The sequence below is a fragment of the Callospermophilus lateralis genome, chromosome 2 (assembly GCF_048772815.1).
Source record: "Callospermophilus lateralis isolate mCalLat2 chromosome 2, mCalLat2.hap1, whole genome shotgun sequence".
NCBI lineage: Eukaryota > Metazoa > Chordata > Mammalia > Rodentia > Sciuridae > Callospermophilus > Callospermophilus lateralis.
Genome location: NC_135306.1, coordinates 207,162,469 through 207,186,531, shown reverse-complemented (window position 1 = coordinate 207,186,531; position 24,063 = coordinate 207,162,469). Strand labels below are relative to the sequence as shown.

At 46.6% G+C, this 24,063-nt stretch overlaps 1 protein-coding gene across 21 annotated transcripts in view; it reads right to left on the bottom strand.

The window, feature by feature from the left end:
- Window positions 1-3,515: 3,515 nt before the first annotated feature.
- Window positions 3,516-24,063, bottom strand: part of Ppp6r3 (protein phosphatase 6 regulatory subunit 3) — a 134,868-nt gene continuing 114,320 nt past the window's right edge. For 17 of the 21 annotated variants that reach the window (XM_076847709.2, XM_076847715.2, XM_076847726.2 and 14 more), the window contains 6 exons: window positions 20,906-21,027; window positions 17,602-17,755; window positions 16,139-16,245; window positions 14,397-14,547; window positions 8,658-8,777; window positions 7,822-8,093 (listed from right to left, as the gene is read on the bottom strand). In XM_076847709.2, the coding sequence (XP_076703824.1) occupies window positions 7,940-8,093; window positions 8,658-8,777; window positions 14,397-14,547; window positions 16,139-16,245; window positions 17,602-17,755; window positions 20,906-21,027 (808 nt within the window). In that variant the 3' untranslated portion in view covers window positions 7,822-7,939. Of the gene's footprint in view, window positions 5,675-7,821; window positions 8,094-8,657; window positions 8,778-14,396; window positions 14,548-16,138; window positions 16,246-17,601; window positions 17,756-20,905; window positions 21,028-24,063 lie in introns of those variants that run through there. The other 4 variants (XM_076847728.2, XM_076847729.2, XM_076847730.2 and 1 more) reach the window with 1 other exon arrangement.

The window sequence follows — 24,063 nt, the reverse complement described above, 5'->3', positions numbered from 1 at the left end:
GGCACCACAGACGGCTGGAGCTCTGGGACAAACACGGGTGCTCAGAGAAGTCCCATATTTGGCAGAAATGGCTGTGTCCTTAAATCACTTCTTGCTGTCACTGGCTCAGGGCCAGTAGAGCATGTCTAAGGCTAGAAAGGGGGCAGACCTTGAAGGAGGTGCTAGCTGGGGCCGGCCAACTACACTCATCTCTTGAGGATGGATACGAGTCCTTTCTTCAAAGGCAGTATGCGCAGCCCACCTCCGCATCTGCCACAGCCAGGCGTGGTTCTGTCCCACTCTCCATCAACCTGCTAGCCACACGTTCTCCCAGGGGTTACCCCAGAGAGTCCCGCATGTCCCCCACCAGGTTGTCTGACTACTGGATGATGCCGGGACCTGCAGGGGCAAAGGGCTCACTCCTTTCTGCCCCTCGCGCCGTTGTCTTAATTCAACCCTATTTTCACCCCTCACCACACACTGTTTGGCCCCGTCCTCACTGACTTCTTTTACCTCGGTTCTTGCTGGTTCCATTTGACAAGATTTCCTTTTGCTGGTGTTGGAATCAGTTCTCATTTTTCTGAAAGCATTTTTGTTTTGAAAGGTTGTCTGCTGAATACATCATCGAGTACTCCAGGTCTACTGCAAACTACTCGTTCTCTGGTCATCCTGTGAAGGGAACGTGTTCATCTTAACAATATTTTTGTTTTAATTTTTAGTTATAGATGGACATGATATTTTTATTTTGCTTATTTACTTTTATGTGGTGCTGAGGATGGAACCCAGCGCCGCACATGTGCGAGGCAAGCACTCTGCCTCTGAGCACAGCCCCAGACCCAGTATTTGTTTTTCTCTTGGCCACATCCGCCTCCTAAAGAAATTAAGGTGTAAATCTCATCTAGTAAAGCACATGCATTTTAGATATAGAGCAAGACATGCAGACTTCCTCCCCGACTTCCCACGCCCCTCACTGATCCCACCTGTGGTGTGAACAGGGTGCTGACCCCCAGAGAGAGGAGAAGGAGGGCAGGATGAACCCATGGCGGTGGGAGGTGACTAAGGGTGACTAAAATCAGATTAGGTCACCAGGGTTGATCCACCACAATGGAATCAGATGGTCTCTGGAGAAGAGAGACCGGAAAACAAACACACACACACCACACACACACACACACACACACACACACACACACACACACATGCTCCTGGCCTCGGCCCACGTGATGCCGTGATGCCCGTGGGCCGTGCACCGAGCGGTGGAGGGGTGGCCAGGGCACAGTGCTCCACCAGTACTCCAGGTCTACTGCAAACTACTCTCCAAGTGGCTGAGAAAGCAAAGATGTAAAAACTCAGCAGAAGCAAAGGAGCTAATGAGAAATACGTCAAGAGAAGGATTCGCAGGACCAACTCGTGACACTGAGGGTGACATGGAGCTAGGGATGACGGCTGTAGTGTCTCCACTTGTCTAGTAGCACAGGGGCTCTAAGGTCACTCTGTTGACCCCAGTGCCCACGTTAGCATGGGACTGACTTGTAGATGAAGCCCCCTAAATAGGATGGCACCATGACAGTTCCAGAGGGGACCAGCTAGGGTCAAAACTCCTCCTCCCAACATGAAGGAGTTGAACACCTAGTGGGCAGAGTACACAGGTGGTCCCAGCTCTCCTGCTAAGCAAGTTGGACACAGCATCGTCTCCTCTGTCCTTCTCTGGGTGGAGACGGCCCACCCTGCTGAAGTCTCACTTTGCTTTTACTTTACTTTCACTCATGGTAAAGTTTTCCTTGTATGGCTTTTGGTGTCTGACTTTAGATTTTCTTTCACTGGAACACAAGAACAGAGGTTTCAGTTCCCCCCTTTCCCGTGTGTGACATTGGGACTCTGCCAGCAAGACCATCCTGGTCAGATGTGGTCCTCCACATCTTGGATCTGAACTGGAAGCCCAAATAAACCTGTTCTTTGTAACTCGGTCAGTAACCAAGAAGTCACCTCCTTCTTCCCCTCCAGAAGACACTTCTCATTTCTGCCCCGAGATTCCCCCGGCCATCCCAAAGCCCTTTGTACAGAGGTGTCCTATGTGTCCTTCGTCTCTCACACTGAGATGTACAAACCCAGACATGTGCACACACTGCTGCCTCCATCAGTTCATTCCCACTTACTCCCTAGTACAATTCCAGCATGTGCCTAATCTGTGATCCATTTTCTAGCTGAACAGTTTTTTTTTTAATGAATAAAGCAAATATAAATACACTTGTACAAAGGATATCAGTGGAGCTACTGTATTATGTGAATGTCTAGAGTTGCCGAGTTACAATGCAGCAACATGCTTAATTCAAGAGGCCAGAAAACCAACAGGAAACGGACTTGCTCAACAGCTCCCCCAGGTGGCAGGCCACATCACAGGGGGTGAGAGGTACATCCCGATGGCTGCAGGTTCTCATCAGTGTGGGTGTCAGTGCTTTGGGCGGAGCCACTTAGCCAGAGGGGGTGGCACCTGCATAGGGTTCTAAGTGGCACTGTCCAGGGACGGGCTGGAAGCCCTGATGTTCTTACTGGCCACTCAGGTTGCCTCTTCTTCATGGATTGTGTGCCCAAGTCTCTCGCAATGTGTGAAGTGGGGATTCTGCTTTCTCTAGACTCAGAATGAGTCCTGTCAGGAATACACGCGTCTATTTGCATAGCCTGCCTGTTTTGAAGGCCAGAGTCCTCACTTCAGTGGAGGCCAAATGCCTCCCTTCTGAGGCTTGTTATCCGTGTCCTGAGAAAGTTTTGCCCTTCCAAAGGGTAGGTGTTTTCCTCTTGAAGCTTGTCCTAGGTGCTTGATGGGATTAACTTTTGTAGGTGGCGTGCAGTAAGAGCCAGATTCATCTTTCCACCCTAGGTGGAGGGCCAGATATGGCATGTGGGATACAGGTCCTGCACCCCAAAGCAGGACAGCCACCAAATCCTTGACTGGAGTGAAAGCACCCGAGTTTTCTGGAGGTGGAGGTTTGAAATAAAACGACAGGATCCAGGTGAGTATTCAGAAGGCCAACAGGTGACTTTCAGGGGCTGGGGTGTTAACAGTGAACTTCTATTGTACATTCCCTCTTAGAACTACTCTGCGTCCATGGCAGAGAAAGCAGTGGAGGCTGCAGCTAACCTGCCCAGGTCCCCGCCGAGTGCCTGAGGCAGGCTGTTGTGTCCAGGTGTGCAGGGCAATGTGCCCAGGGGGTGGCAGTGCAGGGGACCGGCCAAGGCCAACGCCAGCCAGGGGAGACACTTTCCTCTGCATGTGGGGGAGGATGAGGAACAAGGAGCTCCAAAAGCACAGCATTTCAAACCGGGATGGGACAGGCGAGTCCAGAGTCGCCACAGCGCTCTTCATGGGCCGGAGAGCGCCCAGAGCACCTGTGGGTCACAGCTGCAGCAGCACCCGCTCCTCCCCCATGGGAGCTTAGGACTATGGGGAGGGTGGTGGCAACCCACTGAAGCCCAACAGGGTTCTCTCCCTGCAGCCCACACCGTCTGGTCATAAAGCCCACACAAAGCACAAGAGGTCTAGAAAAAGAATCAGGCTTTATTTTTTGTCATTTTTAACACAGGTATTGTAGACACGTTAGTCTTGCAGTCCCTATGGCCAACACACAGAACCCAGGGAGAAACTGAAGGAGCGGGAGCTCGCTGCCGCCCTGGGCTGGCTGCCGGGACCCCGCAGGCCCGGCTCCTCTTGCCTACCCCTTCCCTGCACCTAAGATGAGCAGACCCGACCACCATCCTGTGCTCCTTCCCTAGCAGGAAGTGGGATGGAAGGACACTGTGTGACCTCGGGAGGCATGGAGAAGCCAACTAAACCCAGCTGTGGGGCCGTGAGCGCCACCAACAGGGCCAAAGCCTGGCTGGGGCAATCCCGAGGTCCTGGGCCACATCAGCAAGGCATCCCTGAGGTAAGCGGAAGGAGCCCCGTCCGCTCCTGGTGCCGGGCTCCAGAGAACACAGGAGGGCAGTCTCCCCCAAGAGCAGCTCCCAGAGAAAGAGGGTCCTGGTGTGGAGTGCCCGGGCCACGCCAGCCGCCCCCACACCCCCATGACCAGCCCAGGGCTTCCTGCTGACCCCGTCCTTGGTGTGCTAGGCATGCCTTGGAAACCTCAGGAGGAGTTTCCACACTATTGAAAATGAAAAGCAAATAAGGAATAAGGCATCAGACATTTGATTCTTTTATTTCCGTATGCAATGTAATGTTTAGGCACGCTGCTTGGGATGCTGTTTCTAAAAAATCTGTTGGCCATTTTTCAGAATATCCTTTTGGTTTTAAATACTGGTCAGGAAAAACAAATGATGTAAAAATACGTGAATAATTTTCTATTACAGAAATGAAAAACTGATTTGCATCTAAAAGTGCAAGAGGTGAAGTGATTTAACCCTTTCACCAGACGATATGGCAATATACAGTATATTGCTTCAGCTGTTGGAGAAGGCTGTGACGTATTTTTATATTGACATAGAAAATTATAAATTACATTGAATTAGTATCCATAATCACTATATATATACACAAACCAGTTCTAAAAAAATACACTGGTTTAGAATTTTACGAGTGAAAACCTCACAAGGTACAGTAAAACAGGTAACATGCGCAGGTGCCGGATTGAGTTCTATTTTTAAAACACTAGCCTGTGAAATGACGCACTCGAACTCCATTAGCAGCACGAGCATTTTCAACGGACTCGCCTAACATGACTTAAGTGTGTTAAATACGCAGATTGCTCTGAAATGGTCATTGGTGATGCTTGTTAACAAGGTCAATTTTGGTGAATGGGTTAAAAGGCAGATGAACTACCAAACAAAACAAAAACAAAAACAAAAAAACAAAAACAACCCCCCCCCCCCAAAAAAAAACCTCAAACCACAGCCATGTACACTCCGAGGACTCTAGTGCTTTTCCTGTAGGAGATCATCTCAAGCAACAAGACTTCAACAGAACATATGGCTTCACAAGAACATCGGTTTATCAACTAAGTCGCGGCAATAAATACTTAATCTCTACCAATAGACTTACATTTTTGATCCATTTTAAACAATACAGAAAACAATTACCAATCAAAAACTGGTTATAAAAAGAACACCAAATATTTCTTACTCAAAATCACTTTTGTAAGTTAGAACAACCAAAATAACACCTAGAGGGATTTCAATTCCACAGCTCCTTGCCAACCTGGAAGAAAAGGAATCAGAATTTTGTACAAGGTGAAAAATGTATGAAAACTGCCTAGTACTTTGGTCACACTAATAATTGTCAAATAGTTATGTTTCAAATACAATAGATCTGTGTATTCACTTTTATAAAACTATTCTTACAGCCATTTAACTAGAGTAGTACTGCTATCACCACAGGGCAGCAAGGTCTCATCTCACAGGCTACCCATTATTTAGAACAATACAATATAAACATACGCAGACATTCTTGGTATTTGTCAATGTGCAATATTTTTACACTTCTGAATTTCTCTGTACAATGTCTTAGAATCTAGAATATAAAGGTTGCTGGTCCTGATCCCTTGCAGAGTGAGTGCAGCAGTGACGGCTTGGTGGCTCCAGAGGACCCCTCCAGAGCCCCTGGGTGGTGGCAGTCTGCAGTCCTCAGTCAGCAGCAGCAGACGCTACCCATCATACAGGGCCATTGACTGACGTGTCACCTGGCACATTTGGCTGGTCACTCCTGCAGAGTAAGAGACAGGCATCTGAGGCACGTGAAGCAGAAATGGGAGGAAGTGAGCCTGGTTTAGTTCTGAGGGTGGGGAGTGCATCTAAGCAGGGCCTCAAGAGCCCACGGAGCTGCCCTCCTCCACTTCTCAGGACAACCCACACATGTGGGTGGAGGGTCCTAAACCGCTGCCCCCAGAGCCCACGGGAGCTCTCTGTTCATTTCTCCTCCAAAAAGCATTTATCTGTCCCACAGAGTGGAACTCTGCAGCATTTGCAATGGCAAAGAAAAATAAAAGGAGAGAGGGAAAAAAGTTTGTAAACAGAACAATCTGTTACAACACACGGACAACACATTCCCACAGAGCAAATGTCAGCTTCACAACTGGGAGGCAAGAGTGGTGGGACAGTGTGTGAAAGTGGTGGCTGAAGATCCGAGTTTGCAAAATCACAAAATGGAGGGGCAAACTCTCTAGGGCTCTTCCCAAGTTAAGGAAGTAGACTTGGGAAGGATGCTGAGAGCGGCAAAACTGGTGCGCAGGCACTTCCGGCTAGCCCTGAGGTCTCAGCTGGCAGACTCCAGTCCTGCGGCCTGTGAGTACAGCAGGGAGCTCGGGGCCAGCTCCACACACAGCAACAAATCTACTTACAGCCGTCTCATTCCAGAGCCGTCTCATCGGCTTACACGTCGTCTCACTGCACCAGACACTGGGTACGTATCCTGCCTTCACCACCCAAAAGCCATGTGTTCGTAAGTTTATTTCTTAAACTCTCTCAGTTTTGCTTTCTCCCCCTATCCCACAGGGCTTCACAGGTAGGGAAGTGTGTGAAGCAGCTGGCACACCGCTGGCACAGACACAGCAGGCCTGACAAACAGCAGCCAAGCCAGGTCTGTGGCAACACACACCCCAGATCCACAGGACCCCAGGACCAGGCTGGGGCAGGGCCCTTCAAACACATGGGAGGCATCGCCGTACTTACCCTCCACCTGTCCTAACGCTGGTGCCAGTGCCATCTGCTCAGACAGCCCTCTCACCTAGCTGCACTCCTGTCCCCATTCCTGCAGCCAGTGTCCTCCCAGGCACCTGCCCTCTGCCCCAGGCTACTGGTGTCTGTCTGCTCAGGCTTCCCTCCAGCTACCACCATCTTGTGGTGGATGAAGGATGGATGAATGGACAAACCCAGGGACGCCAGTGTGTCCCCTCCTTCACTAGCTCACCCCAACATTCTCTGCCACCACCTCAATCCTGTAATTGGAGAGGAGAACTCTTCATACCTGATGTTTCTAGCCAGAGAGAAAAGCAAGCAGGCTGCACTGAAGCCAACATTTCTGTACACCGGACAGCCAGGAAATGACCCCATAGCCTCCTGGGCCACTCATGTCAGAGAACCAAGAACAAACTGCCAGGGCCGACCCTAACTATTCTAACTCCCAGGAATTCCTCAATGTAAAGTAACTTAACAGGTAGAAATTAGAGAGGTGACCCCGACTGGGAATTAGACTCACAAAAGACCATAAAGCAGAACAGAACAAAATGAGAAAAAACAAACAAACAAACAAAAACCCACTGAACTCTGGGTTTGGTGTCACATGCCAGTAATCCCAGCAGCTTGGGAGGCTGAGGCATGAGGCTGCAAGTTCCAAGCCAGCCTCAGCAACACCCACTCTCCAAAGAAAAATGAAAAGGTCTGGGGATATAGCTCAGTGGCAAAGTACCTCCTAGATTCAACCCATAGAACCAAAAAGCGGTGGTGGTGGTGGGGGGAAGCGAAGGAAGGAAGGAAGGAAGGAAGGAAAGCAAACAAAATCTCTCATAGTCAAAACCCCAGGAAAAAGACTGACTTTCTCTGAACCCTAGAAGAACCTGGGACTGAACCACCCCTAGGGCTGGAGTGTGACCCTGCCTTTTCTTCCCAAAGCCCTCATTAAAGCCATCCTGCTCCAGCAGCTCACGTAATTACCTTTGTATGTAAAAACTTCAGAGGCACAAAAACAAACTTCATTTGAGCTAAAATTTATGCGAGTAGAACAGTAAAGAGGGCTTGCCCTGCCCTGAATGCAGAACCGAGGGCGCCCCCTGCTGGCTCCCGCTGGTGTGGTCTTAGAATGCCTAGAAAATTTAGGGGCAGCAGGGCCAGGGGGAAAGTATGACTCCTTAGAAATTGCTTTAAAGGTCACTTTATTCCTTCTGAAAGGAGGAATATACAATCTTAGATATATGAAATCAAAAGGTTAACTCTGGGACGTGCTAGACACAGCTTCTCGTGGTCCAGGGGATCCTCACTCATCTTCTGGCGCGAGCTCCGGTGCGATCCCAGGCCACCTGGCTCTACCTGTGAGGCCGTGCGAATGGGCCGGACGCTGGCCCTTGGCGGCAGATGCTTTGGCTTGGCCTATTCCTTCAGGCCACTGGCTCAGTCTAAGCAAAAGGTGACTAGAAAGAAAGCATCACATTCCAAATCACATGGCTCTGGCAGTGGGATTTTCACAGTCAATCAAGACAAGATCACTACTTTGAAAAAAACAAGACCACACAGGGATTCACTTAGGGGTGGAGAATAATAAGGGAAGTCCCCTGCATGTCACATGGGCACAAATGTGGGAAACAGTCACCCAGAGCTGTTTGCACCTGGCGGTTCAGGGGCCACTAAAGCTCCCAGAGGGGCCTGTTATTATTCTCAACTTGGGGCCTCCTGAGAAAGCTGTGTAGCCGGAGCAAGCCTTCCACTCCCAGGAGGTGCCCAAGAGCCAGCTACACTGCCAATCTCCGCGCCCAGGCAGCTCTTGGCCTCGGGTGAGGAGACCAAGTGTTGTTCCCAGGTTCTTTGCTGGGTCACCTGACTAATGAAAGGATTATTGCCAAGTGTACTGCTGAAGGCCTGGGCCTGGCTGTGATGACCCTACAGTCCACACCTAGGTGCCAACCCCTTCCCGACTCCCACAGGACAAGAGCAAGGCCAGGCGGGGCTTGGGAAGAACACAAGGGTGCAGGCAGTACCTCTGCTCTGGGCTACTGCTGGGGGGCCGGGGGGCCGCACACTTGGCCTCTGCTGGCTCAGGGCTCTCCTCCACTTCTTTACAAGCAGCATCTTGAGAGGTAGACAGTTTTCCTTCCTCACTGCAGGAGAGGAGACACAGGCACATTACACACCTCCGGGACAGCGTCTAGGTGCCAAAGGATGGGGTCACATGCAAATGGCTCTGAAGTCATGACTGCCATGGCGGCAACCCTGGGGCTGAGCATGCTCAGGGTGGGAGGGTCACAGGGACACAGACGGTGACAGGGGAAGCACAAAAGGAAAGGGCACACAAAGGTGGGAACCAAGAGAGGGACGATGTAATGTGGCTGGTCTGACAGAGCGGCCCCGCATCACCGTACATACCGGTAGGATTTCAACACTCTGAAGCCCAGTGTGCAAAACAGAAAAAGAAATGTACAAGAGTTTCAGAATACTCCTAGAAATGAGGGACGGGGGACTACGTCCACGCCTGCACTTAACCAAAACTGCAGAGTTGGTGAAGGCTGTCAAGAGAACCTGTTTGAAGGAACGAGTCTTTATTTCAACCTGTGCTCCTGGGCTGAGCCCATCAGTAACAAGCCGCCAGAGGGCGGACCTCCATCTGTTCACTGGCTGGAAACCTTGGTCAGGAGAGGAGGGCACCCTGCTGCCTGAGCCACATTTAAAGACTTCTCAAAGCCTGGTGCAGAGATGCACGCCTGGAATCCCAGCGACACAGGATGCTGAGGCAGGAGGATGGCAAGTTTGAGGCTTGTCTCAGCTACTTAGTGAGACCCTGTCTCAAAATAAAAAATAAAAAAGGTTGGGGGTATAGCTCAGTGTTATAAAGAGCACCCCTGGTTTCAACCTCCAGTATTGGGGCGGGGGAGAGTTGGGAGTTTCCCTCTAACAAAGGTGAAATGTATGAACACTACGAAGGAAAAGTGGGACCCTGAGGAGCTGCTAGTGCAGCTGAAAGCAGACTCCAGGTCCCGGGCTGAGGGGAGTGGGCAGGGAGGATAAGGGTCCCCTCTCAGGGTGGGAAATATGCAGCGGGCCGCTCTGTCGGGGATTCCCATTTTGTACACAATTAAAGTGGCAATAGCTAGAGGTCCCCTTAAGGAAGGGCTGTCATTCTTAACAGCCATGGCTTGGATTTGCTTATAAGACACCTAATATTTTAGAATGATTTCTCAGGTAGTTTTCAGATGGTTCCACGTAATTTATAAGTAGAAAAATTAACTGAAATCTAATGATTTGTAACAATCTGAATTACATGGGTCATTACCTCTCTTTTTCGGTGGTGCTGGGGATGGAACCCAGGCCTCACCCATGTTAAACACCTGCTCTACCACAAGAGTCCCATCCCCAACCCCTGGTTTCTTCTTCTCAAACCTCCTTCTCCATTCCCCTTTGCCCCTTTCTTCTCTATTCCCTGTCCCAGAAGCAATGATTCTTATGTGATTATAAAATGCATCTTCATTACATGTGTGCACGAGCATATAACCTGCACTGAATCCAACATCTTTTTGTACTTTTCTCTAGACTAAACATGTCTGTAAGTTCCACCTGCTCCTTCCAGGTACAGCCCGGTGCCCACAGTGAGCACCGACCAAAGGGCCTGGCTTCCCAGAGCAATGAGCCCAAAGTGCCCTCTACCTCCAGGCCTCTGAGCCCAGTGCTGCAGTGCGGTCACTGTCCCCGGTCCCTAGCAGGCCTGCTAGGCATTTCTCAGAACTCTATACCTGGGATGGAAAACTCTAGTGAAAAAAAAAAAGCCCTTCTATCTAGAGTGGCCCCCAATTTGCTTTCCCATCAGCAGCCCCCGCCCCCCCTTTCAGGGTCCATAGCACCACCTGCTGTCTAGTTGCAGCTGCTCTAGCAGGAAGTGCCACGAGCTGGGCTCTTCTCACGCACATTCTCCGATAATATGTGGTTTTGGGCATCTCTTCATTTTTTTGTCAGTCTTTTTGTTTACTCATTGTAAACCGACATCTTTTACCCATTTTCTGATTTAAGTTTTTTTTTTTTCCTTTTCTTTATTGGGAATTCCTTGAACACCTAATGCCAGTATCTTGTTGATTCAGGTATATGCCCCTTTCTTCAATTTGCTGTAGCAAATGTCTAGAGTACTTCATCAACAGAATTCCTTAAGTACTTTGTTAGAGCTTCTTTTCTTCCACTAACTACCAGGCAACTTTGGCCACATCACATCGGGAAGAGGCCCAACCTGGGAGGATCTGGCCCCTCTCCTACCACACTGACTCTTGTCCATGTGCATGATGACATCACACTGTCTGAACAGCTGGCTGCAGCACAACTCAATGTCTGGAAGGGTGGGTTTCCTACTCAACTACTCCTTCTGTATCTAAGCAACTCTGGGATGTTATTTTTCCATGAAGTTTTAGAGTATATTTAACAAGTTTCTTCCCCAAACCCCAGAGATATTTTTACTGAGATTCCATTAAACATTAAGGCTAATCTGGTGGTGGCTGACGACTCTGCGGCCCTACCCTTGTCCCACCGCAGTGTGTACACTGCTGCCCCCACTTGTCCAAGGAAGCTTCAAGTTTTCTCTACAGAGATTTGGATGAAAATAACTCTTTAATTTATAGACCAATACATTTTGTGGTTATTCTGCTTTTTATTATCCATTCTGGTTGCGTATTACTGATTTAGAAAAAACCAACTGATTTTTAAAACTGACCTTGTAACTAACAGTTCTGCTGAATTAGTAATTACAAAGGTCTGTACTGACTTGGTTGTGGCTCACCATTACGCCTGTAAATAACCACAGTTTACTACTCCTCTCCTAACCCTCATCTATACCTCTGCCTCCTTCCTTTTCCAGGACTGTTTACACCCTGGCAATGATAAGAGACAGCTTATCATTGGTCTTTATCTCAAAATGAATGCACCTAAAATCTCTTCATTAAATATAGTGCTGTGTGCCTTTTTGGTATTTAATTTTTACATAGGAAATTCACTGCTGTGACTGGATTGCTCAGAGTTTTAATCATGTATAAATATGAAATCTGAGCAAAAAAGTAATTTTTTAAAAGTCTAATGTAAGAAGATTGCAAGGACAGGTTTTTCGGACATGTAAGCTTGAACCATCCTTGCCTTCTAGGATAAGCTGCAGCCAATCATTATGAATTATTTGGGATTCAGTCAGTATACCACAACTTATATATCACAACTTTTTTTGCACGGGGGTGATGATGGTGGTGGTACTGGGAATTAAAACTGAAAGTACTTAATTATTGAGTTACACAGTCATATATATCCCCAGCCCTTTTTATTTTTTTGAGATAGGATCTCACTAAGTTGCTGAGGTTGACCTCAAACTAGCGATCTTCCTCCCTCAGCCTCCTGAGCCACTGGGATCCCAGGTCTGCACCACTGCACCCAGCAATATCTTAAACATAACTTCTGCATTTAGTTTGCTTTTAAGTGACATGAGCTGATCATTTTCTGCAATTATCCTTAATTTGGAATGAAGATTTCAATTCTTTGGGCAGGACTCTCACTACTTCTTTCTGGGGCAACTTGAGAGAGAAACTAATGGCCTTGAGTGCCTAACTGGCACTACCTACACTACTTCTGTAACTGACAGGCCCCATGTGTTTAGGCATCACACTGGGTTTGCTCTGCCCCTAGTTTTCCTCCAGACAGGTGCTTGTTTGCATCCTCTGTACATCTTTAAAATCAGGTATTTCATTCTTATTGATATGGGTTCTCTTATATCTGGCTGATTTTTTGTTGGCTGTGACTCATCTCTTCATTTTGTGATATTAGGAATTAAATTTATCACTACTTTCCTTTATGATTTGGCCTTTTATGTTTAAAAACCACCCCATCCCCAAAACTCTCTTTTATGCTGTCTTCCTCAAGTTTTGCAGTTCCACCTTTCATATTCATGTGGAGAAAGAGACCCAATTCCACTTTTCTCCAGAATCGACAGTCCCTTTCATTTGTGCACTCCAAGGTGCACCACGTCCCTGCAGTGGAGTCTCTGCATGACTGCCAGGATGCGTCGGCTCCTTGAGGACAGTCTTTACTAGGAAGTCCTGGAGTCCAACGTGGGGATGCCTTCACCTTTTTCCTTCGGAGTAACCTTGGCTCTTCTCTGCAGGCTTTGTCTTTATAATCACAATTTTCGTGCAACTTTGTGCTGGGATCTTGACACAAATTTTATTAATTCATAATTTGTTGAGAAATGCCAAAGATATTTCCATTAGTGAACATGGCAAATCTCTGTATTGATATTTAGGTCTTCCAATAAACTTTCGTTAATTTCTTTTCACATTACAGTCTTTTTAGTTGTAGATGGACACAAGGCACTATTTTATTTATTTATTTTTATATGTGCTAAGGATTGACCCCAGTGCCCCACACATGGTAGGCAAGCGCTCTACACTGAACTACAAGCCCAGCTCTAAGGTCACATTCTTACACATAAGATTTGACATTTTATTAAGGACAAATAGGCAAACCTAGAATACCCCATATTGTTTAGGACAGTGATTTTTCTTTGTAACCAGTAAACGCACTAAACTTCCCTATTAATTCTAATACGTGTCTGTAGATTCATCTTCTAGGTAGAAAATCATATTCTATAAACAATGATCATTTTGCCTGTTTATGTCCACCCTCACTCCCTCACTCCTTTTGGTTTTTGATGCTGTGTTTGCCAAGACCCCCAGGGCAGCACTGACAAAAGCAGTAACTGTCTGCAAACAGATCACTTCTAATATCCTTCTGTCCAAACAACCCCCCCCCCGTGTCACACCCTGGTGGCGCAGCTATGGTCAGGCCCTCAGAACACACTTCTGGACTGCTGCAGTTCCTCCCTGAGAGCCCCGATCATACGTGCACATGTGATATCAGGTCAGGACTGAGCTTCCTCCCTCATACGGTTTTGTTTTGCAGCCATGGCAAGCACCGGGAAGCATCCTCTGCAACCTCTCAGAATTGCCGCAGAAAAAAGGCACTAAAGTTCTAGGCACTGGTTTAGCTGCAGTCTGTAAAACTTGAAAGAAGACTTTTTTTTTTTTTTCTTTTTGTGGTACTGGGGATTGAACACAGGGATGCTCCACCACTGAGCTATATCCCCAATCCTTATTTTTTTATTTTGAGACAGGGCCTTGCTAAGTTGCTGAGGCTGGCTCCAAACTTGTCATCCTCCTGCCTCTGCCTCCCAAGTAGCTGGTATTACAGGTGTGCTCCACCATGCCTGACTGAAGTTTTTTCATTATTCAGCTTTAAAATTCCATTCTGATTCTTTTTTGGATCCGTAAGTTTGAAAGTAAGGTTGCTAATTTCCAAATATAATTTTTTAAAAAGTTACAATTTTGCTACTGAATTAGAATGACTGCATTACATCTGGAGACAGTGTCCCATCTGTATGACACTGAGCCTTTGGGCCTGAGCTCCACAGCTTCCATACAAGTCAATTTCTACCAGGAGTCAAAAGTGTGCTAATTTCCGTAACTGCCAATCTGCTAGACTCAAAATACAGTCTTCTGAACGCAAACACATACAGGGAGAAGGGCATTTTAGGAGCCTAAAACTTTCCATCTCTTCATTAAGATTAATGAATTTAATGAAGATGTTAGGACGACTTCAAGTTAATGTCTCAACACTCATTTCAATCAAATGAACATTTCCATGTCTGGGGCTTCTCCCCAACCATTCTCCAACCAACTGATGCAGGACGGACCATCTAGCCCAGTTACCTTTTGAAGACTGCGGTCTCCGTCTTGGCATCCACGGTGAGGCTGAGTGTTTCCTTCATGCCACCATTCATCACCGTCTCAGTTACCTTGTCTGCACTCTCGGCATCCTCCTCTCCATCGGAGCTGGCTTCCATGGCCACACTGCTTGGCGCTGAAAAGAGTACACAGCTGATGGTCACACATATCAAACCCCACCTGGAACCGTCATCCCTCTGTTAGAGGGCCCTGCCCGTGTCACATCTACTGCTTGCGGATGATGACAGAATGTCTGTCTGGTGCTGCTTGGCTGAATTCTTACGGGCCACTGGGGTCACGAGCCACAGTTTCTTCATTGGAGAACTGGTGAGAAACCTACAGCCTTCACAGCTGTGTCCACCTCTGACCTGGCTTTCACACAGCAACCCTGGTGCTCCCGATAGTCCCACTCTACAGAATGGGGCAGAGGACACAGTCACCAGTTCTTGCCTCTATCCACTTGGGTCCTAGCCTTTTCTTGCCTTTTTTACTGTCATTTTCTTGTGCTATTCTGGTCATCCCTTTGTAAGTTGTAGTGTTTATAAACTTGAGTGAATGGCAGACTGCCCTGGATTCCAACCCTAGTACTGCCACTTCCTGGATGTGAAACCCTTGGGCAAGGAACCTTACCAGTGCCTCAATATCCTCACCCATAAAGTGGAACCAGTGAGGCGACTTACAACAGCTGAAGGACTGTGGCTACCTATTCAAATGTTTAGGAGCTTGATAAATAAAACCACACTAGCCCCTGGCTTTAGTCCTCCCCAGGCCCCTGCTTCTGGGGGCCTCTTCTTGCATCATCTTTCTTTTCCAAGGACTCATGCTCTGTTCCCTCTACATACTCCCACACTCCCAACTCCCCATCATACCCCCACCTCCCCAAACCCAAGTCATTGGTGGAAAGGTTCAGAAGCTGGCACGATGGCCACACCTGTAATCTCAGCTACTGGAGAGGCTGAGAAAAGGAGATGGCAAGTTCTAGGCCAGCCTGGGCAACTTAGTGAAGCCCTGTCTTGTAATAAAATAAAAATTTTAAAAAACAGCTGGGGTGTAGCTCAGGGGTAAAATACATGTCTAGGATGTATGAGGCCCTGGGTTGTGTCCCCAGTACCTGGGGGGAAGCCCAAATGGTTCACACCTGCTGCAAGGAACATCTGTGAACATTCTGAGCAGTAAGGCAAACCATGGTGCCGAGGTGGAGCTCAGTGGTAGAACACTTGCTTAGTATGTGTAGGCTGGATCCTCAGCAGCACGTATAAGTAAATGTAATAAAGGTCTATTGACAACTAAAAAAATATTAAAAAAAAAAAAAATAAGGCAAACCATGGGAACTTCAGACACTATGACCATTTTATCTGCTCATGAAGGTGAAAGCAAAATAAACAGTCCCACAGCCTCAAACAGGTCCAGAGATGACTGGGGCCAGGCCTGACATATCTGCATCAGTTTCTGGTTTTGTTCGTCCTAGGTGCTGGAGGTCAAGGCAGTCCTGTGCTCTGGGCCTCAGGGGCCTCACCTGTACACGGACAGGTCTGACAATCTATAGACCTCTTACTGCTAAAATCAACAGGCTACGGTCTGGAACAACATACACAATTTCTTTTCCTTGGGTGCCCTGTGGACATCAGGGCCACTCTCTTATTTTCCTGGTCCTGTGAGGTCCAACACTGAGTCAAGTCTGGGTGCCTAAGTCTGCTATATGTGTGCTGGCCCCACTTTGCGCTCACCCTCTGGCTGTGCAGCCAAGGCAGTGACACTGGGAGTCAGGGGGTCCATGGCTTCAGTGCTTGTTTCCATTTCCACTGGAGAATTACTCCTTAAAGAATCTTTAGTGCTTTCAGAAAAGAGAAAATTCAGATGTTAGAAAATTCAGATGTTAACTCAGCCACCTCATTATTCACAAAAACCTTCTGAGAATAAGTGTGGAATAAAGTCAGTCAGCCTCTGTAGGAGGAGCAGGGCTGCACACTCCAGGGTCAGACAGGTGGCTGTCTGGAGGAGCAGGAGGGTAGGAGGGCACAGCTTTAGAAGGCCAGGCCCTCAGGGAATTAGAAACAGGCCCCACAGTAACCACCAGGCTCCTAAGGCCTGGGTGATAGACTTCCTACAGCTTCAATTCTGTGTCTACTGGATCGAGCATTTTCACAAAACTCCTGACTAACCTCCAGGCAAACTGCCTGGAGGCATGGGCTATCTTAATGCTACTCAGTGTCAGAACTACAAAAACACAGGAAGAAACACCAGGGGACCAAGCCATGGGGCAGAAGGCTAGTGAATCTGCTTCCAATAATCCCAGAGATTGCTGTGCAGGGTTCAAGAGAAGCATTCCTAAGTAACCACAGGCTCTTTCCCCGCAGGCAGGAAGAACTTGGTCCTATGCTGGAGCAGGGCTGATGAAAGAACTACTACTTTGGAGACATTTTCACTTGGAATCTCACTTGGAGCTTGGAAGAGCTCAGTGCTACTACTAGAGGTGCTACGGAACACTGCGGGCTGGCCTTTGCTTTTAGGATAGTGACTGAGGGCTCAGAGTTTGCCTTCCTATCTTCTGCATTATCAGCAAGTGCTTAGGATAGGGAAAGCAATAAAGTCTTTCAAGTGGGGTGATGGAGATTATTCTTTGTTTTTTTTCCTAATAAACAGAAGAAAACATTTAGCAAGTCTAATGGGACTTGAAATCCATGGTTGATACTCAAAGGCTGACAATGCTACTCAGGAAAATTATACAATCAGATGATTCTGTCTTGCAGAATAATACAAATAACAAGGCTAACACAGGATACAAGTCCCTATTAACTACTGAATTCAAGATACACTTTGCATTTTTATGTAGCAACATTCCACACAAAGGTGCCATAAGGAGCTCATTCTTATTCTCAACCTTGTCAACTGCTCTGTGGAGCTGGAAAAGCCAACAGGGTTGTCATCCATCCCTGGGCATGTCCTGCCAAGGCTCAGAACAAACCTTCCCAGGCCACTTGTTCAAGAGCTCCCCCTTTCCCAATTGGTCCTAGAGTAAAGGAAGATGATGACTGCTTTGCTTGTGATGGAGCTGTCAGTACCTCCCCAATGTTGGCTTCCAATCTAGCTGACGGTACTATTTCAACTCAGAGGTCAGTGAAGGTAAGGAACATAGGTTAGGAGTGAACACTATTATTCCTGTGGAAATAAACAGCACACACTCACTCACCTCAGAGATGACGTGAACTCTGAAAAAGAAGCCCAGCCCGTCTCCTTAGTTGGCATTGGCTCCTCTGTGCTCCAGACATCAGAGCCCACTGAGTCTAACGGAGTGCCATGGGTGGTCTCCATCGGGACATCAAAGTTGGCCGACCAGCTGGGTGCTGAAACAAGGCAAAAAATTTTGTTTGGAGACTATTTCAGTAGGTTGGTGTAACACAAAGTATTTCTTGTGCAGTATCCGTGCCTACGGTCCAGACTACTCTGGAAGCTGAGGGAGGAAGATGGCTCAAGCCAAGAAGCCAAGGAGCTCAAGCCTGGACAAAGAGAGATCCCATCTCAAAGAAAGAAAAGAGGAGGCGAGACAAGAAAGAAAAAGACAAAGATACTTTCCTAACAGATTAGCAATGACAAAGAAAGATGGGGGCCATAGAGAAAGGGAATTCTAGCTGACCACTAAGAGGCCTAGGAAGGGCAGTCACCTGGAGGACACCATGACAACACCGCCTCATTACTGATTCTCCTTTCAGCCAGCAGGTTCATTCCTAAGAGGTTTTTCCAACAGAAATATTACACAAGGATACAAAGCCACACATAAAACATGTATTCATGCTAACTTCTGAGTTCTGACAAATGTTCCAAGAATCTATTAACACTGGGAAAAGCAGCTGAAGGGTCTCTGGAACCTTCTGGACTATCTTTGCAACTTTTCTGTAAATAACTTCCAAAGCAATAAGCCTATTTTTAAAAAAGAACATACTATTTATGCAATTGTAGTAAGTTGGACACACCCAGGATGCTTCCCAGTGCAGGTCCGGCTGCAGTCCCCTGTGGATAAGCTCACACAGTGGGAAAGCTACTGGCCTGAAGGCTTGGGGCTGCTCAGCTGTGCTCCCTGTGCCTGCTACCCAAGTCTGGGCCTAACCAGAGGTCTGTTCAGTGTCCCTTCAATGAAGTCAGGTAAAGTCAGGTCTCTGCTTGCTCTGCCTGTGCCCAGCGCTTTTCTTCACAGTCTAGAGACCCTCAAACCCTGTGGGAAGCCCTGCTCTCCACCAGGGTGTTTTCTACCACAGTCAGAAGCCTCCAGGCTGTCGGGAAGAAATGCTAGGGGACCTGCTGGCCATCTGGGATGCTTGTCCCAGGAACAGATGATTGAGATGTACCTGTACCAAATAGAAACATTCCAATTTTAGAGAGAGACCTTTCTGGGACTTTGAGCAAATGAAAGCTTTCCAAGTTCCTTCCTCACTGTTCAATTCAGACAAGGACTGTCTATACCACAAGGAACTGAGTTGGGGTTTGTCTGGTATGTCTTGTCCTTGAATCTGTGTGAGTATGGCAGAGCTCTGCGACACATGAGGGATAATACCTGAATGTTTCAAAGTCTCACCTCAAACCTCAAAAAAGCAAATCTGACAGGTATTTCTGCCTGCTTACCTCAGGCCGAGTCAGGAATCACTCCATTAGAACCAGAGCTCCACTCACGTGCAACTCACTCAACAGTACTTCTCCACTGTCATCTAGGGGACAGTGCTTCCCAGGTAGCCCAGAGCCAGTCTAACGTGAGAAACTGTTCTCCACAGTTCACAAGCCCCCAAAACATCAGAGGTCAGCCCTCCTTGTGCACTCAGAGATCTGATGAAAAGAAGCCTTGCCCAAGCAGCAGGGACGCCAGATGGCTGGGGTCCTGTTGTGCTCACCCAGGGAGTTAGCCCGGGTGTTCTCCTCTCTTCCCATCCCCACCCAGTTCTAGAGTCACAGTGCAATAGTGTGTGGTCTCCTCCAAGTCCTTTATCACACCCCAGCCCCTCAAAGCACCAGTTCTGAAATGTTCTTCCTCATCTTACAAGGAAATTCTACACATGCTAGGACATGATGAAGCTCGATACTGCAATGAGTGTAATAAACCACCCACAAGGGAGAATGACCATGTCGTTCCACTCAGAGGAGCTGTTTGGAGCAGTCGAGTTCACAGCTTCAGAAAGTAGGATGGGGTGCCTGGGGTGAGGCAGTGGACAATGGGTTGAGTGCTCTGTGGGCACCAGATTTCAGTTTGGTCAGATGAAACAGTTCTAGGGATCTGCCACACAGTCTGTGAGTGTACATTAGCAGCCTTCACTAAACCAACCTTTCTGGACCAGAAGACAAGGGTGTATCGGCCCTGTCACCTCCTTCTGCACCCCTACCAGCTCTTCTATTTCTCACATATATCAGCAGCTCAATGGTGTTCCTGTCCCCAGCATGGAAGTCTAGCTCTTACAGTCTGCCACAAATGCCTGTTTAATCCTCAGGGTCCCTAGAACTTTCAAGACAGTATTCTGGACCTGGCTCTTGGCCTTACTGTCTCTCTCCTTCTCATCCTGTTCTTGAAGTACATTAAGCAGCTTGGGTCTCAGTGCCTTCTTGTTAGTTGTTCTGTTTTTCAAACTGGCTAATTCCTAGTTGTCCTTGAGCACCACACCCTCAGGGAGGTCTGTGCAGATGCTGGGCAGCGATGAGCTTCCCTCTTCCAGTACTCTGCTCTCCCAGCAGGTCCTGCGTGTTGGGGGTATAGCCAGGGAGAGGCTACACCTGGGGCCCAGGAAGTCCTGGATAAAGGCAAGCTGACCTGAACCGGGAAAGATGTAGGGGCTGGTGGGCAACCCTCCTCTCTTCCCTGGCTCGAGAGCAGATGTGCTGGATGACAGCTCTGAGGTCCCATAATGGACCAAGGAAATGAAGGCCTTCCTAGCAACAGGAAGGTGGTCAGGCTTGGGGAAAGCCCACTGTCAAGCTGAGTGACTCCTTCCCATGAAGGTTTTCCCAAATTTTATAAGTCAGCAGTGTTTGTAAGTCAACTCTTTTTGGTAAGTAGAAGGGTGCAGACTGATTCTTAGTTGAACAAGTTTTATGGCCGTAAGTTTCATAAATAACTGTGAAGAACCCATTTAAAGATGCTTAAGCATTATGTTGCTTTCTCTGGTCTATTCCATTTATGATTCCACAAAACATGTTTCCTCATCTCTGCCAGCCTGTGGTTTTCCCCTTTTGCTACAGCACAGGTCTGTGGAGGCTGAGGGGGGACTTCCCAAGGTACAAAGTCCTCTGGCCAGACTCACCCGGACAATAACACCCATGGCCAAAGCCTAACCTGTTCCTTCTGGGAGGCCGGGTGCCAGAACTTAAATCTACAAGGGATTCATACCACCAGGTGTGCTTCAACTTGACTATTCATTCAGAAGCCACTTCAGACACAACAGACTGTGATTTTTGCCTATTTTTCAAAATATAAATTTAACACATCACAACTAACACATAAGAACTAAGTGACTTACGTTCATTCAGGTCTACCTCCATTTTATCCTCTGTATTGGCGCTACTGGACTCAAACAAGTCCTGCTTTGCTCCATCTTCTTCTTCAGAATCTGTACTTTCTTCGCTGTCTGTACTCCCCGAGCTGCGAAGAAAGAAAAAGGACTGAAATATTTAATGCTGCTTAGCAGCCACCAGCATCCAGTACAAGCAAAAGGTCACCTAACAAAATAAGATCAACAGTGCTTCCACCTTGTCACTGCCTATAGGCAGCCTCGCTGGGACATGGGGAAGTCATGTGGCTGTGCAGGTGGAACTTCACTCTTAAGTCAGCAACTGCTCCCCAGCTGGGGTCCCTGAAGGTGCAGACCACCATCTAGATGGCTGCTCCAACAGGCAGGCAGTGTGTCCCACCATGGGGTAGGCTGCACGTTCCTAGTGACCATGGATGATGACCATTCTTTCATGTGTTATCTTGTCATTTTGTCCTTTCTTAACTTTTTTCACATTTTTAGAGCGTTTAAAAATTTGACGTGTATTTTTTTTAATTGGGTAAAGAGTCTTAACTCTGCATGCAAATTCTTTATCCAATTCATGACTTGAATTTTCAGTGTGCAGTGTTTTCCTTGAGAGTCTTGTGAAGATTTTGTAAAGTTTTAAAATTTGACATTCAACTTACTAAATCTTTTTCATGTACTGTGCTTTAGAGACATATCTAAGATGAACTCAGATCACATGATTTTCTACATTTTCCTTAGCAGATTTGATTTCTTGCCTTACGTTGGGGGCATAAGATCCACTGTGTTACTGTGAGTCTGTAGTTAAGAAATGGTTTGAACATGGATGTCCAAGTATCCTAGCACTGCTTGCTGAGACTGACTGCTGCTTCCATGGCAATGCCTCAGCACACCCATCCACAGCCGAACTGGCCTGTTTTCAGGCTCTTCATTCTGTCCACAGACCCACTCCCCATCTCCTTATAAATATCACAATGTCTCCATTACTGCCTCTTGAAATCAAGTGCTAGTGCTCCAATTTTGCTGCTCTTTATGAAAGTCACCTGGCTGTCCTATTGTATATTCTAGGTTCTTTGTACTTCCATATCAATTTAAGAAGGATGTTGCTAGTAATCGTGCTTAGTCTACAGGTAGACCTGGGAGAACTGGCACCTGCACAATACTGAGTCTTCCATTCATCAATATTTGTCTTAGCTACATTTAATGGATCTCAGTGCACACGCTTTACACGTTGTTAGATTTATCCCAACATATTTAATATTTTTGATGCCATTATGAAAAGCACTGTTTGGTAATTTCAATTTCAAATCTTCAGTCATACAATACACAATTATATTGACCTTGCAAACACAACCTTGCTAAATGCATTTGAATTATTCCAATAGTCTTTTCTGTATCAATGGTCATGTTGTCTGTGAGCAGTTTTATTTCTTGCCTTACAATCTAGATGCCTCTCTTCTTTCCCACTTGGGGCATTAGCTAGCAGTGAAGGATAATACTGAAGCAAAGCTGCATGAGAAGAAATTCTTGTCTCATTCCTGCTATTAGGGGAAGTTACTTGGTCATTACTGCTAGGTGTAATGCCAACAGCAGCTTTCTACATACTTCAATCAGGATGAAAAAATTTCCTTTTGCTTCTAATTGCTGAGTTTCTACCACGAATGGACACTGATCATTTTATAACACATCCTCGCTGACAGATTTTAATATGCTGGCTGGGGATATAACTTGGTAGAGTGCTTACCTAGCATGTACAAGGCCCTGGGTTAATGTCCACGCCCCCGACATACACACACAAAAAAAATTTAAGATGCCGAAGCAATCCCACATTCTGGGAGTTAACCTCGGTCACGACACGTTACTGCATCTGATTTCCTTATGCTCTTAAGGAGTTTCTATATGTATTTTCAGGAGAACTACTAGCTACTTTCCTCTTCTTATACAAGAATGCCAAATTTTGGTAATCTGCTACACTAATGGGGCTTCAAAGAATTAGATGGGCAAAAATTTCTGGGAAGAACTGGTTTAGCATCTTTCTAAAATGTTTGGTAGAATTCGACAGCAACGCACCTGGAACTGGAATTTCTACTTTCTGGTGGTAAGTTTTAAAACTAAAAATTTAACACCTTTAATAGACAGGATCATTTAGGTGCTTTTTGCTTCAGTTTTAGTACTTTGCATCTTTAAAAGATCACTTGGGTTTTATTGGCATAGAGTTGTTCATAATTTCCTTATTATCTTTTACATCTTCCAGGTCTACAGAATGTAGACTAATGTCACCTCTCTCATTCTTGATACTAACATCATCTTTTTTTTCCTGATCATTCTGGCTAGAAGTTTATCAATTTTATTGATTTTCCTGAAGAACAACTTTTGGTTTTACTAAGTTTTTCTACTGCTTCTCTGTTTTGTACTTCACTGAACTCCACTCTAATCTCTGTATCAGTTATTTCTGCTTACAAGGGTTTAATTTGCTCTTTTCCTAGTTTCTTTATGTAGAAGCTGAGGCTATTCTTTCTTCATTTCTAATACACCAGTTAGTGCTAAGAATAATTTTCTGTGTAAAGTTTTAGCTTCATCTCCCAAATTAAGCACAGTACTGTGGAAATTTTCCCTTTGATTTCTTCTTTTCACCCATGTGTTACTCAGTTTCTAAATATTTGCAGGTTTCCCAGAGATCTTTCTGATGCTGATTTCTAATTTAATTCCATGTTGATCAAAAAATGACATGATCTCTTTAGACTTTACTGGAATTTGCTTTATTCTCTGAACATGGTCAATTCTTGCTAAATATTCCACCAACTTGCAGGACTGAGTATTCTGCTGTTGGGCAGACTTCTTTAGAAATGTGCAAGTGGAACATTTCAGGGGACAGTGCTGTAACTGTTAAACAGTCTATGGCTTCTGCGTGTTCAACTCTATGTCTGCTCCGTCTTCTTCATGAATTGACCACTTTGTTATTGTATTTTCCCTTTGAAATAATCTTGGAGATTTCCTAGCTTTTTGTTTTACTGGTATTGGTGTGGTTTACCTTTTTCCCTTTGACCTGTTTCTGTCTGCATGTCTGACTGTTTCAAAGGCATATGAACTTAGGCTTTGTTTTCTAGTCTAATCCAGGTGTTTACCTTTCATTTATTTTTATTTCCTGGTGCTGGGGGCTGAAC